Below are 19,623 nucleotides of genomic sequence, written 5' to 3'. Positions count from 1 at the left end.
TATCTAGAAGTTATTATAATTCTAAAAAAAAAGTGTGTGTATATATATTAAATTTCTGAATTCTTAGATTGATTCTTTGATTGAGTTGTCTGTCATCTTGTTTGTAATTCTCTGAATTCACAAGAAATTTCTGTTTCATTATGTAAGTGAACATAGCATTTATTTTTGAGGCGCTATATGACAAGTAAATAAACAAATACAAAAGTTAAAAAATGAAAATAATATTTGTATGATGATAATATTTTTAAGAAAAAAGGAAACTGTTCCAAGATAATAATTTTACATTTCTTATTTGTTAAGTAAAATATACAGATAATTTTATGTTATATGGAATTAAATTTGTATTTCCTGTTAGGAGGTGTTTCGTTTGTGTCTCTTATGCATGTGGCTTGATGTCATTTAAGAATTCTTCATTTTATGTTAGATTAACATTTTAAAAAAAATTAAAATTTTTATTGTGTGCTTTGAGTTGCATATTCTGTTTTTGATAATTTTTATTTAATGTCTTATTTGCATTCAAAATTCAAACTGTTTTGTTTAAAAAAATATTTTAACTTCTTTATTTAAAGAAGATTGAATTTTTGCATCTCTTTCTAAAGCCTAAAGTCATCAACTTTTATAGATTTAAGTTTTAAAAACTTATCCAGGATTGAAATTTATATTGTTGAATTTATTAGAGTTTTGGTCTGTTTAATGTTCATCAAACAAAAAAAAAAATTTACTGCACTTTTTTAGGTTAACTGAAATATATCTGTTAAATTTTAGATTATTTTACCAGATAATTTTTCTGTTAGCTCGATCACCTTTCATGTTTCAGTCAAGGAAGAATATAAGGAAAATTATCTTACTAAATCCAGAATTTAATGTAAATCTGTTATCTTAAAATTCATTCCATCGCTTCCTATCTTGACATATGATAAAATTTTGTCTCAGTTTCAGAACCTTTATATGTAACTTCCACAACTGCTAATCTGTTTAATCCACAATATTCATTTACTAACAACTTCATGTCAGCATTTCAGAATTGACTGCTAGGATATTCACCTTCACTATCCTGAATAAATTTCATCTTAGTTGCTCATATCTTATATTACAACCTGGTCATTGGATAATATATTAATAAAGAATTATTAAATAATTTCTGGTGATTGAATGTATTTGTTTGTTCATAACATTTGTATACATATTGTTTCACTATATAAGATTTAGCTTTGTTACTTTTTGTGAGGTGTATTGTTGAATTAGCTGACAAAATTTAATATAATTTTTTTCAAATAATATTAATTTATTAATTATTTGCAAATTATCATATTTCCAATTCAATCTGCCATTCAATTCAAAAGAATTATGTTTACAGTGAAATCAAATTATTTAATAAATGCTGTAATGTGATTGGTTATTTCAGAATAACATCAAAATACTTACATTGGTAGAGGAGCAGTTCAGTTGTACACAGATTGTTTTTTTTGGCTACAGGTATATAGTGTATTATTTCATTTTCACAAGATTTGGTTTTCAGCCTATTTTTACACAACAGTGCTAGCTCTTTCTGTTAATATTTATATGATTTCACTGCTGGTTATGTGTTTTGGAAAAGACTGCATCTTGTCATAGCTTAATTGTTTGATTACACGTATTATAACAGAATGTACCAATAACAATTGGGAATGTAGTAGAATTTTAAGCGAGTATAAAATGCTAGTGGAACAACAAATTTCTGAGTTGAAAAATGAATTTAGATCACTGAAATTAAACTTTTTGGATTGCTCTTAATATTTTATCTATATTGTGTTTCAAAGTGACCAAGAAAATAAAACCTTGAGCTTTATTATATTTGTGGTGGATTTTCATTATATTTTGATTTCTGAAGACCAGTTATATTTGGTTTTTTTTTATTAACTCCTGCTGGTTATAAAAATATATCAGATTTTTTGTACTTGTTTCATCGTATTTAATGAAAGTGATTCCCTTTTGCCTGTATGTTTTTCTAATGTTGTATAGTTTGAAGTTTGTCGTAATTTAGTAATGTATGTATGGATCCTTCTGCACTAATTTATTCAACATATTTTTGACAATACCGATTTGTTACTGCAAATGCTTTACATAACTAAGTGAACAATTATTGTTGTTGTATTTTCACTATTCTAGCAGTTATAGTTTAGCAAAAAGAAAGTTTTTGGGCCCTCATCATTATATTCAATTTTTAAATACATTTAAAAAGTTATTGAACATTTTGTTTTGATTAGTAGAAATGGGTGAATTTAAAATGATAATTTGTTAATGAAGAGGTTTTTTGTAAGTTAAGTCAATGAATGAATAAAAGGGTTTTATTAGATGAGAATGCTACTACTAATTTCATAAAGATTTGTTGGAGTCTGATTGATATTTAAATTGGATTATTATCGACTGGGAAAGTATTGTGGTTTATAAGCTATTAAAACAAATTGCAGCCTTGTAATAAACGTTAATCTGTTACCAATAAACTGCCAATTTTATTTTTGTGTTGTATTGTTTGAAGGCATTCTTGAATGAATGAGGGCTAAAGCTTGTTATGCTTTACTTTTCCCATGATTTATTTTTTTTCTTTATTTTTTTTTTTAATATGCCTCTGGCTATAGAATTTTTTTTAAACTAAAGTATCTAGCCACTTATAAATGTTGTGCAGTTGCATTTCATCATGTGCAGTGTTGTGCATTGGCCAGGTATCTCGATAAACTTATGGGCACAACATTCTTCCATGAAAGTCACTTCCAAGGCCTGTTGGAACGAGTGAGGGAACGTGGCCGAGCAAATGTGGCTCAACGTGTTGCGGACCAGGTCAGCCGTTTGTTCAACCAGCCGGAGCCTGGCTCAGATCTACATTTACAGAACAGTTTACATGTTACAGGTAGGTAACTCAACAGTTAAATACATTCATTTATTGCTGGCTTTTTATTTTATTTAGATGTTCTTTTGTATGATATTCCTTTACTATTTAAGTACAATTTTAATCAGTGATAAATCAAAAATGTCATTTTCTATATGATTTCTGATTTCTGTTAATTTTATTTTAAGTGCCTTTTCTAACAAGTCAACTCATAAGAAGATATTTGCAAGTGGTGTACAAAACGGAATGTCATTTTTGGATTTACATTTATTAATTTCAGATCAAAAATAAACATAGAAAATTAAAGGAACATATTTTTTTCACTTTTATACTTATCACTAGAATCATGCAAGCAAATTTTCCCAGCAGTAAACAGATATCAAATTTGTTTTAAGTTTCTGTTTAATTGCTATAAAACTGTTTGTTTCTTTCACTTCTTAATTGGCAAAAATATTCTTAAGAGATGTTTCTTTTACTTTCCAAATAAATGAAGTTGAAAGGGGTGGGGTCAGGGAAGATACGGTAAATGAATCGTAGTTTCCCACTGGTTTGATTTCAAGAGGCAATATTTTCTGAGCTATACAGAGATGCACCTCTCATGTTGAAGAATGTTTCCTCTTTAAAGTCTTTTTGAATGCTTGTTTGAGTGCTCGATAATGGTTCTTTTCAGAACCATTAAATTTCCTTAAAGTGATCAACATTGATAGTTGTTTCTTGTTAAAAAATAGTCAAGATAACTAATATCTGCACTAAACATTTTAGAATATGTAACTAGTTATCAGATTCCTGTTTCATCAAATATGGCTGATTGGCTGTATTACTGATGCTGATAATTTCTATTATATATCTTTGTAGAATAATTTTCAAAAATTTCCCAAGTTTTTTTTATGTTATGTACTAATGAATTTTAGAATGCCACCTGGTTTTTTTTATGTTTTAACAAGTCTGCTAAAGTGTTGTTTTAGTTTTCTGAGGCCAGTGCAAATGCCATTTTAGAAGGCTTAAGCAATATCTATTGTAGCAGATTTGAAATACATTTTTTTTTTTAACATTCATAATTAAATAGTAGTACAAGCAATCTGTTTAGAGTATAAAAACCCCTGCTACTAATTTAAAAATAATTTTACAAAATGTGGAACATATTATTTTACATATAAAAACATAAAGAAAACAAAAACACAGTGACTAACATGGTGTTAAAGTGTAAAAATGCTAGAATGTGTGGTTCTGAGTTAACAATGTTTGTCAACACCCTTTTGAAATATTCTGCAATAATCTCTTTTATTAAGTTTTATTATTTAAATATTTTTGTGTGTTCTCTTTGAAAATATGAGGGCTGTTTTTTAATACAAACAAAATTAATAAAGATATTGTCAAAAACTTTTTTTTATTTCATCCTTTACACTTTATGCTACTTTTCTATATAATTAACTTGTTTAAACATTTGTCATAGCAGTTTACTAAATTGTTTATGCTCACATCATAGAAATCATCTGCCTTTGAAGATAACCAGTCTTCAACCATTGTTTTTTCACTTTTTATTGGTATCAAACTACTGACCACTGAGAAACCTTTGGGTAGTGGAACCCATTTGGCACAAGGTCAGGGCTGTACAGTGGGTTGTCCATTTGCTCCATCCAAAAGATCCAATTAACTCCTGAATTTGAGCAGCAGAATGAGGTTGGCATTGTTATATAGCAACAAAATTCCAGATGACACTAGGCCACATCGCTTATTCTGTGTAGCACGCCAAAGCTTTGTCAAGGTTTCACAGTGTGTAGTTGAGTTTATTCTTGTCCCTTTGGGCATAAAATTAACTAACAGAACACCATGCTATCCCAAAACACAGTTGCCATAATCTTGCGTGTTGAAATTGTCTGTTTGATTTTTACTTTTGACTAGATATGTGTCGCCATTCCATTGACTGCCGCTTTGATGCTGGAGTGATGAGATACCCTTGTCTTGTCCCCTTTGACAGTGTGGTCCAAAAGTTCATCTTTTTTCTTACAGTATCAGGTCAAAAATTTTAAAGCACCAGCTATTCTCCTTTTTTAGTATTCTTCAGAAAGCAGTCTGGGAACCCATCCTGAGCACAGTTTTTTGAATTTCAAGCTTTCAAAAACGATTTTGTACAGCAGTGACCTTGAAACTTGTGGGAATATCAGTGACAAAGTGGAAATTAAGAATTGCTGGTCTTCACAAATTTTTGTGTTAACTTTGTCCACCAAATCATTTTTTTTTCTCTTATTACAGAAGCTTGCTTGGCTTGTTCATCATGGACATTGTCCTGCCTATCCTTGAACAGCCTTACCCATTTACATACTTTGCTGTCCCTCATTGAATTAGGCCTGCAAATCTCACATATCTGACGATGATGTCTGCTGCTGATATGTTCCTTGTGGTCAAAAATTGAATTGCAGATCTTATTTCACAATTGGCTGGCTGCTCAATTATTTGAAACATTTCAACTTAACAATATAAACTGTACAGTGACACTACAACTGTAAATGGTGTCTGGATTTGTGCAAGGCATGTCAGGAACCAGGGCGCACTTGGCTTGTTCATCATGGACATTGTCCTGCCTATCCTTGAACAGCCTTACCCATTTACATACTTTGCTGTCCCTCATTGAATTAGGCCTGCAAATCTCACATATCTGACGATGATGTCTGCTGCTGATATGTTCCTTGTGGTCAAAAATTGAATTGCAGATCTTATTTCACAATTGGCTGGCTGCTCAATTATTTGAAACATTTCAACTTAACAATATAAACTGTACAGTGACACTACAACTGTAAATGGTGTCTGGATGTGTGCAAGGCATGTCAGGAACCAGGGCGCACTTGCGTTTTGACAGCCATGCAAAATTTACATAGCTACAGCCGATTGGATCGTATTTAAAAAATAGCCCTTGTATATTCAAAAAACATTAAAAATTAATCAGAAACTCACAAAACTATTGGAATTGCAAAAAGAATCTTAAAAAACATATAAATTTTTAAATTACAGATGTAGACATCAAATTTTTTCTACTTTTAAATGTTGCAAGGTTTGTACCTTTTGGTATATATGAAGGAGTCAACTGATGACCATCTATTTCTCTCAAATTATCTTATTTGATTTGCAACAAATATTTGTTTTACTATTTTGTATCATTACATCATCTAAATTTGTATTAGGTTATTTGCCTCACTCCTTTACAAACATATTTTTTGATTAAAATATTAATTTTATCATTTCCTTAAAGTTTTCTTTTAGGAAAAGATCTTTCCATCTTTAACAGATGGAAATTTCTTTTTATAATATCTTTTATCTCAGGTGACATCTATAGACTTACGTTATTCTTTATTTAGTTATTGTAGTCTGATAGCGATTAAAATTGCTTAATTTTATGACATTGAAGATAGATTTTTTAGTGTTTATTTCCTACAGTTCAAATCCAGAATTTGATATCTTGGAGGTTGCTGGAGTGGCTTAGGTTATCATCAACATTACCTTTATTTAGAATCTGTTTTATTATCATAATCATCTGTGCTAAAATCATCCGATGACTATAGAGTTGTTTCAGATTTTTGTCTAATTAATATTATATTGATTTAAATAGTATACTTTTTAAGTATATGACATGCAGCTTGAAAAAATTATATCACTTAACAGTAAAATAATTTCTGTTTCGTCAGTATTTTTTGATTGTGTTAGAGTTTAACATCTTGTATGTATGTGTCATACACAGAGTTTAACATCTGTAAGTATGTGTCATACACAGAGTAGGTGTTGTAATAGATACATTTTACAATTTCAAATCAGGGGAAAAAATTACATATCTGGATAGAATGAAGTGAATCCGTGTTATGTTACTTGCCAAAGTTTGTACAACATTACATGACATATCAGAAATAATCGCATATTATTATCAAGTTGTTCTCTGTAGTTAAATGAATTAAGAGTAGGTAGGTCAAGGAGCACAGTAATATTAAGATTAAAACATTAAATAATTCTGTTAATGATTGGATTTATGTATGCAACAAGCTGGAATCCAAGTTCTGCAAGAATTGGACATGCGTTATGTTATTTAAACTAAAAACATAGAAATCACTATGTAGTACCAAAAGTGGTTGATGCCCTCCTCAGCCATGAAATGGCTGAGGAGGACCCACCTCAAGACCACTTGGTCTTGAGTGGGTCTGGACCTTAGGCTTGAATAATTGCTTTGTCCACTGGCAGTTTTTCAAAATGGTTGTATTTGAATGGTTTGGATTTTTAATCGGTATCATGTTAATAAATTGTGTAAATTACCTACCCTTTTCTTGTCACATTAAAAATATAAGGACCTTAAGAAATATTTATAAAAGTAGATTAGTTTTTTTTACATAAATGCATAAACTTTTATAAAAAAGAAATAATATTTAAATAAGAAAAAATATTTTCTATACCTTCTTATGTAGTTCTTCTATGCAGAATGCATACCCAAACTTCTGTTCTACCTTTAATTTTCATTGTCTTCTATGGAATTCGTGTCATTCACTCTGTGTAATGAATGATAAAAGCATAAAAATATCAGAAATGATGCTGTGAATTTTCCCTCAAGGTTACATTATGGCATTACATAAATTTGTGTCCACAGAAGATTTGTTGATTGAACTTAGTTTGTAATAAACTATTAATGTGTTAGTATATACATATCTTACTTATGTTTTATTGTAATAGCTGATGGAGAACTTGAGTCTCAACAAATATCTGAAAGTTCTAACTCTAACTCGGATTCTGGAGTAATGAGCGGTTCTCCTCCTAGCAGCAAAGAAGCATTAGTGTCCAGTGAATTTCTTAATGAAAATTTGGCCAGTCTTGAATTGCGCATTGTGACAGCAGCTAATAACTCTAAAAATGCTGAGTCTAATAAACAGCATCGAACTAGCAATTCACCTCGTGTTATTAATGATGCAGGTAAATTGTTTGACAGTAACAGTTTTTTGTTCAATAATTCAAAAACTAAATAATTCATATATTGCATTGACTCTTATTTTATTGATTTTAATATTATTATTATTAGTGCACCTCTTAATAAATAACTATTAAAGCAAAACTAATGATTGGAAAGATGCCTTGTGGTTCTTAGACAATCATCAGTCTTGATTCTCAGTTATAACTTGTGTTTAAAAATAAGAATTTGTTAATTATCTATGAAGCAGTAAAATTTAATGCAAAGAAACATCTTTGGTTTTGACTCTAAAAACAAAAATTGCTAATTTAATAGAACTGAATGAAAAAAATCTAATTATGAAAATGTACTTATTAAGTAACTTATATAAGTTACTTATTCCATTTTTAAAAAAAAGTATTACAGTATTACTATCATTTTTATATAAAAATACAGCATTTTTATTATACGCTGGTGTATAAAATGACCCTTATATTTTATATATTTTGCATTCCAAAATCTTGACTATGTGGATATTATAGTAGTAATATTTCTTTTTTTCAAATTTAATTGAATTTCCTCAAAAAATGGCTTTTTAGGATGTTTTATTACTTAAATGATTCCAGATCTCAAAGTACTGATTTTTTCACACATTTTTCACTGATCATTCACATTATTTTATTAGTATTTTCTTTTAAAAGTACATCTTTACACACATGTAATCAATTGCAACTTTATTATTTTTTTTTTGGTGGCGCGGGGGGGGGGGTTGGGTATTTAAAAGGTTTTCTTTCATTATCTGATTTATCTGATTATCTGGTTTTCTCTCATTATTGTCTTCTCATTATGACTTCATTTTTAATCTCCTGTTAATCTTGTAAACTATTTTAAAGATATGATTTAAGTCTAGTACATTACACAGATAAGCTTTAATCATCACTTCTTCAAGTTCTTTTGTGACTGAATGGTCGGTACAGTCTGATGAAAATTTGCAGATAATACTGCTCAGAATGTCTCATTCTCATATTACATATCCCATAAAATATGGTCAAGAGCTGTTAGGGACTTATTGTTGGTCATTGTACATTCATTCCATGCTATTTATTAGTGAACATTTTAAAATGATTTCTCACCAGAAAAGTTTTTATTATTGTACATTGTGAGTATAGATTTGGGAAATGTTAATGCCAATTTAAACATTGAGTGGGGTATCCTTCCTTCTTGAAATAAGGTAGCGGCTACTTCAGTTGAAGCCATTTCTGCTTGAATTTTTTTTAGGAATTTTTATGAGGGGTTTGTTAATTAAAAATTTTTTTTGCATTTAAAAAAGAAAGATGAATCATTTTGGTTAACAGTTGAAAGTATAGAGTCATGTGTTAAATGTGTCCCCCAGTTTTAACTGGCTCATGAGTTTTAACACAACCATTAAGTTTCATTTCTCCATGAATCAATATTATACTGATTGATGGAGAAATTCTGTATTTTTGTATGTTGATATAATTACTTACTGATTGCAGATCAAAAAGTGACCGTGATTCATTTAATAAAGTTTTAACTTGAATGAAAAAAATAGTCTTAATAGGGCAGGGGTTTACGAACTGCTGATTCACTGAGGCAGTCATCCCAGTACTGTCATTTTATAGCTAGCCCAGGGCATTGTTAGCTGCTTGAAATATTTTGTGTAACACTATTAAATTTTTAAATGTCTGAAAGACATGGGTTCTGAACATTCAGAGTTGTTAGGACGATCTGTAAAAGCTCATCCTGTGATAGTATCCTTTTTTTGTTTGGAAAATCCTTCCCAAGAAAATTTGTTTATGTATAATATTAGGAAAATTCAAAGCAGCAAAGCCTTCTCATAAAAGAATTTTCACTAGACAAATAAATCTTGTAAATTATTTTAGAAGATTTATTAACTTTTTCTCTGTTATTTTCTGAATTTAAATGAACTTCTTCATTTTCATGGTGTACAGATAAATGTATCATTGCTGAATATCTTTCATATATGTCAGAAGAAAGTATTTTCTAGTCAGCTTTTTTTGTGTTTAGGTATCTACTGGTTTGAAAAGTTAAGATTAATTCTTTTTTTAAAGAAACAGACATTAGCATATTTGTAGTTTTAATAGATGTAAATGATGAACAGTATTCAACATTAATGTGAGCCTTGAAGCATCAGGGCAAAAGAGAACAGAATGAGACAATGTTATTGGTTGTCTATGAATTCTTGTTTTTTAATTTTTTCTGATTTTATTGAAAGACCATCTCTTCATACATTTTGTGATAAAGCGGATAACTATTTTTGTCAGTAATGATTTCCTTTAAAAAGTATTTTGTATAATTTTTTGAACTGTTTCCGTGTAACAAACAAGGGAGATTAGAGTTCAGAGGTCCATACAGACCATCAACCATATGGTTGATGACAGTTTCATAGAGCAAAGGCTCTGATTGTTGATAGTAATTCTGTATTAATAATCAATCTATTTTATATCGTATTCTGTTAGCTTATACAGTTTTAAATAAACAGACTGCATATACGAGTGGTAGGCGGTCGATTCACAAGCATCTCTGTAAATCCTGATGCATGTAAAAGAGACTACACGACGTTAATATTCAGTAACCACATTCTATTATATTTTACAAAAAAAAAAATATATATATTTTTAATATGTCTTAATTTGAAGAAATTAAGACATTTGAGTGTTTAAGCGTTAGGAAATTGCCATTTGTCCACAAACAGTATTAATTCACCAATATTAGATTAAATTTCTGTGGTAATAAATAATTAATTCAATTCAATTTTTTCATCTGATTGCGAGAAATTCATAGTGCTGTCAATATTAAGAGATATCATGGGAGGCACAATTTTCTTTTCTATTATATTATCCAATTCCCAATAATTTAGTTTAATAGTATCCATTACATGTTTTGTACAGCTTTCCATTCCTGCTGGCTTGTTTTATGGATGGCTTTTAAGCATAAATTTTTAACTTCAGATATTTTAAAAGCAGTATTTTCTGATGCTACGTAACTTTTGATTTGTCCCCAAATTAACTCAGTTGGGTTGAATACACAATGATGGGTGACAATCAAAGCATAGTTTTGCCCCTCGTTTTTGCAAACTCTTTTTATACACAATAAAATTACTTTTAATACACTAAACCCTTTGCAGTAATTGGACCTAAGTTCATCCTCAAAAATCACTCCTTTTGACCTAAGCCAGATTTTGATATTATTCTTTTTCCAAGATTCAGCTGGAATTCTTTACTTTTTACATGAATGATAAGGGGCATTGTCTAAGACAATAACTGAATTATCCTCTAGAGGAGGTAACACATCGCTAAACCATTTCTCAATTCTTTTACATTTTTACAAATCACATTTTTATCGAAATCGTCAAAGTTTTCTTCATTTGACCTGTGGGGGTTTTGTTTATTTAGAAAACCAAATCGCGTGGTACATTGAAGCAGGCCAAGTTCCACTTATGTTAGTCGTTTTAATGACATCTGAAATCAACACCATTGGATTACTCTTTAATTAAATTTTGAAAGTATTTAAAATAATGTATTTTTCTGCACGACTAAGGGCTTTTTTCGCAGCCTTTTTTCAGAGGGGATTTTAATAATCATGCACTATTATCAGCTGAGTTGGTATTAGACACAATGTCAAAGTAATGGTATAATAAAGTTGTATAGACATAAATTTAGGAAAACACTGCTTTCACATTACAGTTAACTTAAAAAAGTGCATTATATTAACTTTAAATAACATTGGAATAAATAAATAACAGAAACACAAAAATTGAACGTGAAAACAACAGATTTATCAAATGATAAAGAATCAAGGCTTTTAATAGAAGAACTGAGAAGACATAACATTATATAAATTTTTGTTTACATTGATATGTGGTAAATTAATTATACTGTAATTAATATATGATTAATGATTGTAGTGTTGTATATAGTTATGGCTGCGTTGTGAATTGTCACTGATACACAGGATGTGACTCAATCACACAAACGCAATGTTTGTTTATTCTTTACTCTAAAAGCAAAGTGAATGCAGTTTAGCTGAATTCTTGTGTGTAACCACACTAAAGATGAGATATGGCAATCCTCTTTTCTGCTTTATATAGTGTGTGTGGAGCATTTAATAATGTCAGAATCTTATCTTTAATTAAAAAATCTCATTAAGTGATAAACACAAGCTACTTCTATACTATGTGTATCTTGGGAAGTTTGATTTTTAAAATAAATCTTTTGTTATCTCTGTCCAATTAGGATTGCAGATTAATGTAATAAAAAAGGTCTGGGCATCTATATTTCTGAACATAACATATAACACCTTGAGTTTTTTTTTCATGCATATATCTTCCATAATTGTAATGAGCAAATAACCTTCCGCTCTGTATCTTATGGGTTTTGTTAGCAACTGTTACATTTATTAAATGGATGTAACTATCTGTTCTTAGTATCTGATTAAGATTAGTTATCTGATTAAGTAGAGTCTTTCAAACATTATTTATTAGAATAACTAATATGATGAATATTTATTGGATAAACATTTTCAAATGGATATATTAAAGAATACTGTTAACAGATCATTATGAACAATACTATTCATTTATCTATTTAACACTGCCATTGTGACTATGTAAGATAATGACTATGTGACTATAACAGTACCTCATTTATCAGTGAGGTGTTGAAACAAGCTTTGGGGTCTTCTGCCTGATTACGTTCTGCTCTAATTCTAATTTTAAAATCTTCAGTTAGTTGACCATTTCCATTACAAATTTTTAATTTTTTGTATAAGAATTGTTTGGATGTGATTAGCCTTTGTATGTGTAAAACCAAATTTCAGCCAATTAATTGAAAAATTGAACATTTTTTATCTGACTAGTTCGTCTCCCAATAAGTAAATCTGTTAAAATTCAACCTTGTTTTCTGTTTCAGGCAATAAGTTTATAAATTATCAATTAAATGGTATACTTGTCTCTGGCTTTTAAAATTGGACTTGCATTTATAATCATTAATTACTTTATTACAACCAGAAGTTATTTATAATGCTGAATTACACAATCTGAGATTTAAAAGAAAATTGTTTGATTTCAAATGAGTCTGTAAAAGATAATGTAATGGATCTGGAATCTTAGGATTTCAGGCAATTTAATGTTTTCATTGTAACAACAAAAACTGGAATTTTTTTTTCCATACTACTTGGCTTTGCAATAAACGAGCACATTACATCAAACTGGCCTAAATTTAATAATTGCTGTTTTTAATATATAATATCTGGGTAACTATATGTGAATGTGTTCTTTGTGGCCCAATCTAGATGTATGATTTTATTATGTTTGGGCTTAAGTTTGTGATAATTATTTGAATCCTGTTGAAAATTATGATGCTGTGAAATTCATTTTTGTTGGTCGCATTTTTACTGATTAATGATTTTCATTTTTTATTATGTTTTCAGCATTACTTAGATTTTATAAGCAGGCCTATAAAAGTTTTTTTGTGATGCTGGAACAATTGTTAATGCAATCATTGTTCGGCTGTTGGAAATGCTGTAAGAGAGTTAGTTTCTAAAATTCGAGTCAAATGAACCTTATAACTGCTGTTAAAAAATTCAATCAGTGTGATAATTTCTTTGAATGGATCATTCAAAACCAAAAATGCAGCAACAGCAGTTGTGAAAATGCCCATGACTATAAATCTGGCTGTTGTAGTACTATTGCTACAATTTGTTGTACTACAATTGCTTTGTAGTACTTAACTATTCAGGTCTTTGAAGTAGAAGAACATTTTGAGTGGAAAATGTAATTTATGATTCAATAACATTTAAAAATGAACATAAAATAAATTCAATGTTGTAATTATTTTTACGTAGATCATAAAAGAAATTGGATTCATGAGTATAGTTAACCATTAGTTAAAAATATAACAAATAAGTAATAACCAAAAACAATATTACAAGATGAAAACAAACAGTTACATGCAGAAGTTTCAAGTACAGGATTACTTGTGACTAAAATGAATAATAAAATAAAAAAAGAAAAGAAATTATGAAAATTAAAAAAAAAAAAAACAGTAACAAAGAAGAAGAAATAAAAATAAAAAAGAAATTTCTGTAGTTAGAATTTATTTAAAAATAGAATATTAACACAAAAACAGAATTGCAAGAAGGAAATGAAAAATAAGTATTCCAATTACAGTAGAGAATAAGGAACAAAAAGAGAAAAAAATTAATTCTGGTTTACATTACAAGTTCAAAATGATTAAAAAAGCTGAACAATTCAGCTGTTTTTACTAGCAAGGAATTTTAATGTGTTTTTACTGTTATTCAAAAAATAATAAAGCAAATTGAGAATAGATAAACACTTTTTAATACACAATATTTAAAAATACACAGAAACAAATCACAAATAATGAGTCTGAAAGACTGACCCAGCACTGGTCTCATCTGTGATCAACCAACAATCCAGTTGGCTGCAGTTTATGCTACATTACACTGGTTGAATATATCATAAACTGAAAATCACGATGTATGGACTCTATAGTGGAATAGAACAGTGTAAGATGGCTTCAATACTGTAAGTTAACCAGCCTGCGTGGATAAGGAATAAGTATCAAACTAAACATTAAAAGTATCCTCTAATTTAAATTATTTAAAAAAATATAAAAATTTAGGATCTTGAAAGACCTATAAAATTATGTAATACACTTATCCACGGTTATAAAAAAAAAGTGGTTATCGGTGTACTTTGGTGGTTGGGGGTTTAATTAATCACACAGAAATCTTTCAAATTTATATGATAGAAAAAAATATATATGTATAGCTGATTAGAAAATTGCATAGAAATAGGGAGCTGATTTTAAGACACTTTGTTCCTCTAAACATATATCCGGAAAAGCTTTGTTTCTTATGTTAACAGCTTGATTTCTTGATGTCTGCTCAAAGGATAAAATGAAGCCATATTGAAATTGTTGTAAAGCCAGATTATTCCTGTAATGTAGGAGCAGCAATATGTTAAGGATGTCTGAGGAATCACTTTATCCAAGATAAAAAGAGTCGAAGGAAGAAGTACAAAATTGGCTATGTACTAGATTAAAAAGGTTTCTTTCAGGAAAGAATTCAAAAGTTTATATTAATTACAAAATGTAAAAAATTGCGTGTTTTTTATTATGTCAGATTATATTATGATAGAATTCATTATTTCTAGACATTTTTTAAATTTAAAACCATTGTATTTACTGGCTTTATATGCTTTTAATACTTGTTAAATCTGATTTAAGATGAATATTTTTGTATCTCAGTTTTTTTTTTTATAGGAAATACATTATAAAATGTGTAATATTGATATATCCTATTTAATTCCCCTATCATCTCTTAATATTACTTTTGAATTACGTAGAACATTATTTGATTGTTCTTATAGGCCAAAACCTAATTTTAAAGTTTAACAGAACTAATTTTTGGCCAAAGAGTAGTTCTGTATTTATGGTATTTGATAACCATTTTTGGTATTTGTTTGTAATTGATATGCTTGTAATTTTCAAAGGAAAAAACGAATTATTAAAGCAAAATTTCTCATCACTTTTTTAAATTTATATTTAATAATGGCATGAAGATTAATTTTCGTATTTTGAATAATTTGTTTTTTTTATCTGTTTTCCTTTGTGCAGAAGTTATGACTGATAGTAAACATAAAGGTATTGGAAAGACACAACGTCAAGAAAGTGATCGCACTGTTGTTGGAAAATCATCTCGAATAATTAGTGATGGTCCACCAGAAGCTTGTTGTGATCATAAATTAATTGTATCATCAGAGATGAAACAGCATAGTAATAAAAGTCTTAATTCCACTGATAATCCATCAAATAATGGTTGTTGTGATTCTGATCATCCTTATGCTGCCAAAGAATCTTCGTCATCTGCTGTCTGTAATTCACATGTATGTGTTAAGCTTTGCTCTCTAATTCTTGCTCAACTTGTTAAGGCGCATACTGAAGTTGTTAGAAGGTAAGAGTATTACATTAGAATTTTTATTGATTGTAATTTAGTTTAAACTAGTCAAAATTGTGTCAAAAACTAGTCACAGTTTAATGAGTTCCTATTGGGTGAGGAACGGTTAGCGTTTCAGAATATGTTCTTAATAATTAATCAGTGAGTGTTAGACCGAAAATAGATGGAAGAAGGAACTTGTGTTTAGTTTTGGTACTTTTAAATATACGACAAGACACTTAATGAGGTTAAAATGATAGTTAAAAATCATTTAAATTAAAAAAAAAATCGTAAGTTAGAAAGTCAATAATAATTATTTACAAATTTTTTCTCAAAATTTTGTAAATAATTATTATTATTGTAGTTTAACAAGTTTATTTTTTGTGCAGTCACAATAATATTCTTTTTATTTTTCTTATTTAAAGGTAATTTTTTCATATGTATAAAAGAATGATTATTTAGGTGTTCAGATAACTATAAAAATGATTATGAGCCCCCAAAAATATATTCACGGTAACTGTCTAATTATAATTACAGCCCTAAAAGGGATAAAGCTGAATGCGGTTGTAATTTTTCATTAGCAATTCCACTAGGCCAATAACTAAGATACAGTATAAGCAATTAGTAAAAAAATCTTTTCCTATAAAATCTTATGTAATACTCTCTAAAAAGAAGATTGAACAGTAAACAATGCCTACAGCTCAAAGGAAAATAGAGCTCTGGTGGGTTGCCATTGATATATTGGCTTTGCATAACTACCACACAAAATTCGCCCAGCAATTAATTTAGTTAAAAGTGTTATTACAGGTTTTTATGTCCAAATGAAATGCCATGAGAAATCTTAAAACTTTATTTGAAGGTAACATTAATTTTGTTATCTGTTGTTGATTTTGTTTTGGATGATATATTTTAAGATTGTAATCCTTCTCAGATCTTAAGCATGTGAAACTTTGATCTAGTGTGTAGTTTTGACATGTTCCCCTAAGGGAGGCCTTTATATGAGGTTTTATGGAAAATACTTGTTCATGCATCCTCGGTGTACAGGTGTTTATTTCTATTTAATCGATCTTGGTCATGTTTCTACTCTTGCTTATTATTCAAGTTCTCATTGCATTTATTATACTTGAACCTTTTCTGTGTATGATTAAAATGAAAAGAAAATAGAGATTCGCTGTACATTAAGTGTGATTTTAATTCATTAAATGTAATAAATATATGATTGATATTCACTGCTGTATCAAGGAACTTTATGGAGGTGTGATGAATAAATCATTATGTTGATATATAAAAACTTTAATGCAGGGAGAGATTGCTCAGGTCATCCATCTAAAATTGTAGATGATTTGCTAAAGTCATTTAATTCATCAACAGGATCAGTGTGTTAAACTTGATGAAATAGTGAACATTTTACATTTGTTTCTTGTATGATTTTATATACATATATATATATATATATATATATATATATGAAATTGTCACTATTCATCTTGAATACAGAAAAATTTGCGCGGGGTGGTTTCTCTGTGAAATAAAAAACCTTTTTATATGTGAGAATATAAAAACTTATCAGATGATATAAGTTCTTAAGTATACCTGATGTCTGTAAGAATAGTAATTTAAGATTACTTAAATAAAAAGTTTTGTTTAGAAATATTTTGTCTTGTGCTTTTTTTTTACCATAAGATGAGTACTTTGCAGGAACATGACTGCAGGATATATAGTATAGAGGGGCAAGTTTGCAAGGGTAGAACCATTAAGTACAGTCTAACTGTAAGTTTATGTTACCAGATGGTTTTGTTGTGTGATATGTTTGTTTATAAATTTGAATGTATGGAGGAGGGTTTAAAAGAAAATCTATTAGAAAGTGCGTATTCATGTCTAAAATAATATTTCATCCGGTTGGTAACTACAGGTTGGTAAGTACTTTGATAACTGTATGCTATTATAATCATATAATTCATCTCTAAGTTTAATTTTCAGAAATGTATTCTGTCAAAAGTTTCTTAATTTTTTTTTGTTACATTTTGAATCTTGCAGGTTTGGGGGTAATTCTCAAGGTGGTATGACGCTTAGTGATGCTGCAAATACTGTTTCACCTTCGGGGAGCAATGAGCCTGATATTGATGATACAACGAAGCAGTTGGTGACCTTAGAAGATCCTGCATCTCCTACTTCTCCTGTGTCGCCTACAACCTCACTGGAAAGTAATATAGCTGTTTCATCAGCTGCTGCTACACTTGTTGCAAAAGCCAGTGCTCAGTCAGTTGATAGTAACTCTATACCAATTGAATGTGATAATGAGTTGCCTATTAGTAATATCCAGAAAGAAGGCGAGGGTAAAGTATTATAACTATCACAATTTTCTTCTTTGATATTAATTATAGGTTTTTTTTTAGTAGTGACTACTAATTGATAAGAATGCGTTCTGTTTTATGCATAATTATTTTTCGTTCACTTAACAATTTATACATAATTCTTTTTTTTTTAATTTTTCACCCTTTACACAACCTTTTTATAACCTTTCTTTTACCTGTTTTAGCTTCCGGTAATTACCTTTCAGATAATACATAGGATCAATGAGGATGATAGGTATGAGTGTAAATGAAGTGTAGTCTTGTACAGTCTCAATTAGACCATTCTTGAGATGTGTGGTTAATTGAAACTCAACCACCAAAGAACACTGGTATATTCATGATCTAGTATTCAGTTCTGTATAAAAATAACTGCCTGTACTAGAACTTGAACGCTGGAACTCTTGACTTCCAAATCAGCTGATTTGGGAAGACGTGTTCACCACTAGACTAACCCGGTGGGTTAACCAGTTACACAACTGAAATTTTATAAAGCACTAATTTCATCTTAATAAAAAATAGAAATATGTTTTGAAAAATTTCAGTAGTACTTCAGTTTTCCAAACATACTGCCCTGGTTTTTTTAAAATGTATTTTCTCTATCTTCTTTTATTAGTGAACATCATTTTTCCCCCTAATAATGATTCCTCCCACTTTATTAACTTTTCCATGTAATTAGTTCAGAAGTTGTATCCAATTTAACTACTTTCCCCCAAATAATGTGCCTTCATACTTTTATCCTGTTTCTCTCCATTCATTATAAAAATGTACATTAAAACTTCCAAATAATTTTACTCATTTCTATGATATAAACTTCTTATCTATACAATATAATAAAGCTTTTGGTAAATCCTTATCCATTGGTTTACACTTATTTTGTTTGCAGCAACTTGTCTTTTATGTTATTATCTTCACATGTACAAAACTTCTTATCTACTTTAAGTGTAATTAAAAGGTTATTAAAATTACGTGCAATTAATACAATGCGTCTGTAAAGTTGTGCATTGGAATTACAGAACTGTCATGGCAAAACTTTCGTAATAATTACTTTGTATTTTTATTTCATTATTTTATAGAAACGGGGATATTACAGTAACTGGAATAGTTTATAAAAGATGTTGAAAATGACCACCACCATCAGTACATCACTGCACACATTTCAATTTGTTTTCAAACACAACTGATGTACTGGAATGTCTCATACATATGTCGTTATTTTGGTTTTTAGTTTGTCAATCGTGCGTGGTCTCTTGCAATACATTGCTTGTTTCCCTGCCCCCCCCCATTGAAAGTAAAGAGCCTGTGGCCTAAAATTTTTTGATAAAGAGTTCAAACTGCATTATTATATATGTAATTAAATTCTAGGTAAACTACTTAGCACAGAATATTGAGAAAACCTATCTTACTTTCTTTTTTTTTTATGAATTAATTTTGCAGGATTCTGCATCCTCAGTCATGATTGAGATAATTCCATTGTTGCACAATAA

General features: G+C 29.3%; 1 protein-coding gene across 7 annotated transcripts in view; it reads left to right on the top strand.

Annotated features, from left to right (window-relative positions):
- The window catches only part of LOC142329899 ((E3-independent) E2 ubiquitin-conjugating enzyme UBE2O), a 123,913-nt gene that overhangs the window by 54,434 nt on the left and 49,856 nt on the right, over positions 1-19,623 (top strand). For 6 of the 7 annotated variants that reach the window (XM_075374818.1, XM_075374819.1, XM_075374816.1 and 3 more), the window contains 4 exons: positions 2,703-2,887; positions 7,574-7,810; positions 15,467-15,803; positions 17,823-18,121. In XM_075374818.1, coding sequence (XP_075230933.1) covers positions 2,703-2,887; positions 7,574-7,810; positions 15,467-15,803; positions 17,823-18,121 — 1,058 coding nt within the window. The remainder of the gene's footprint in view (positions 1-2,702; positions 2,888-7,573; positions 7,811-15,466; positions 15,804-17,822; positions 18,122-19,623) is intronic. The other variant, XM_075374820.1, reaches the window with a different exon arrangement.

Source organism: Lycorma delicatula, chromosome 9, assembly GCF_047948215.1.
Source record: "Lycorma delicatula isolate Av1 chromosome 9, ASM4794821v1, whole genome shotgun sequence".
Lineage (NCBI taxonomy): Eukaryota > Metazoa > Arthropoda > Insecta > Hemiptera > Fulgoridae > Lycorma > Lycorma delicatula.
Note: the sequence above shows the minus strand (reverse complement) of the source record. Positions and strands in the feature narration are given on the sequence as shown.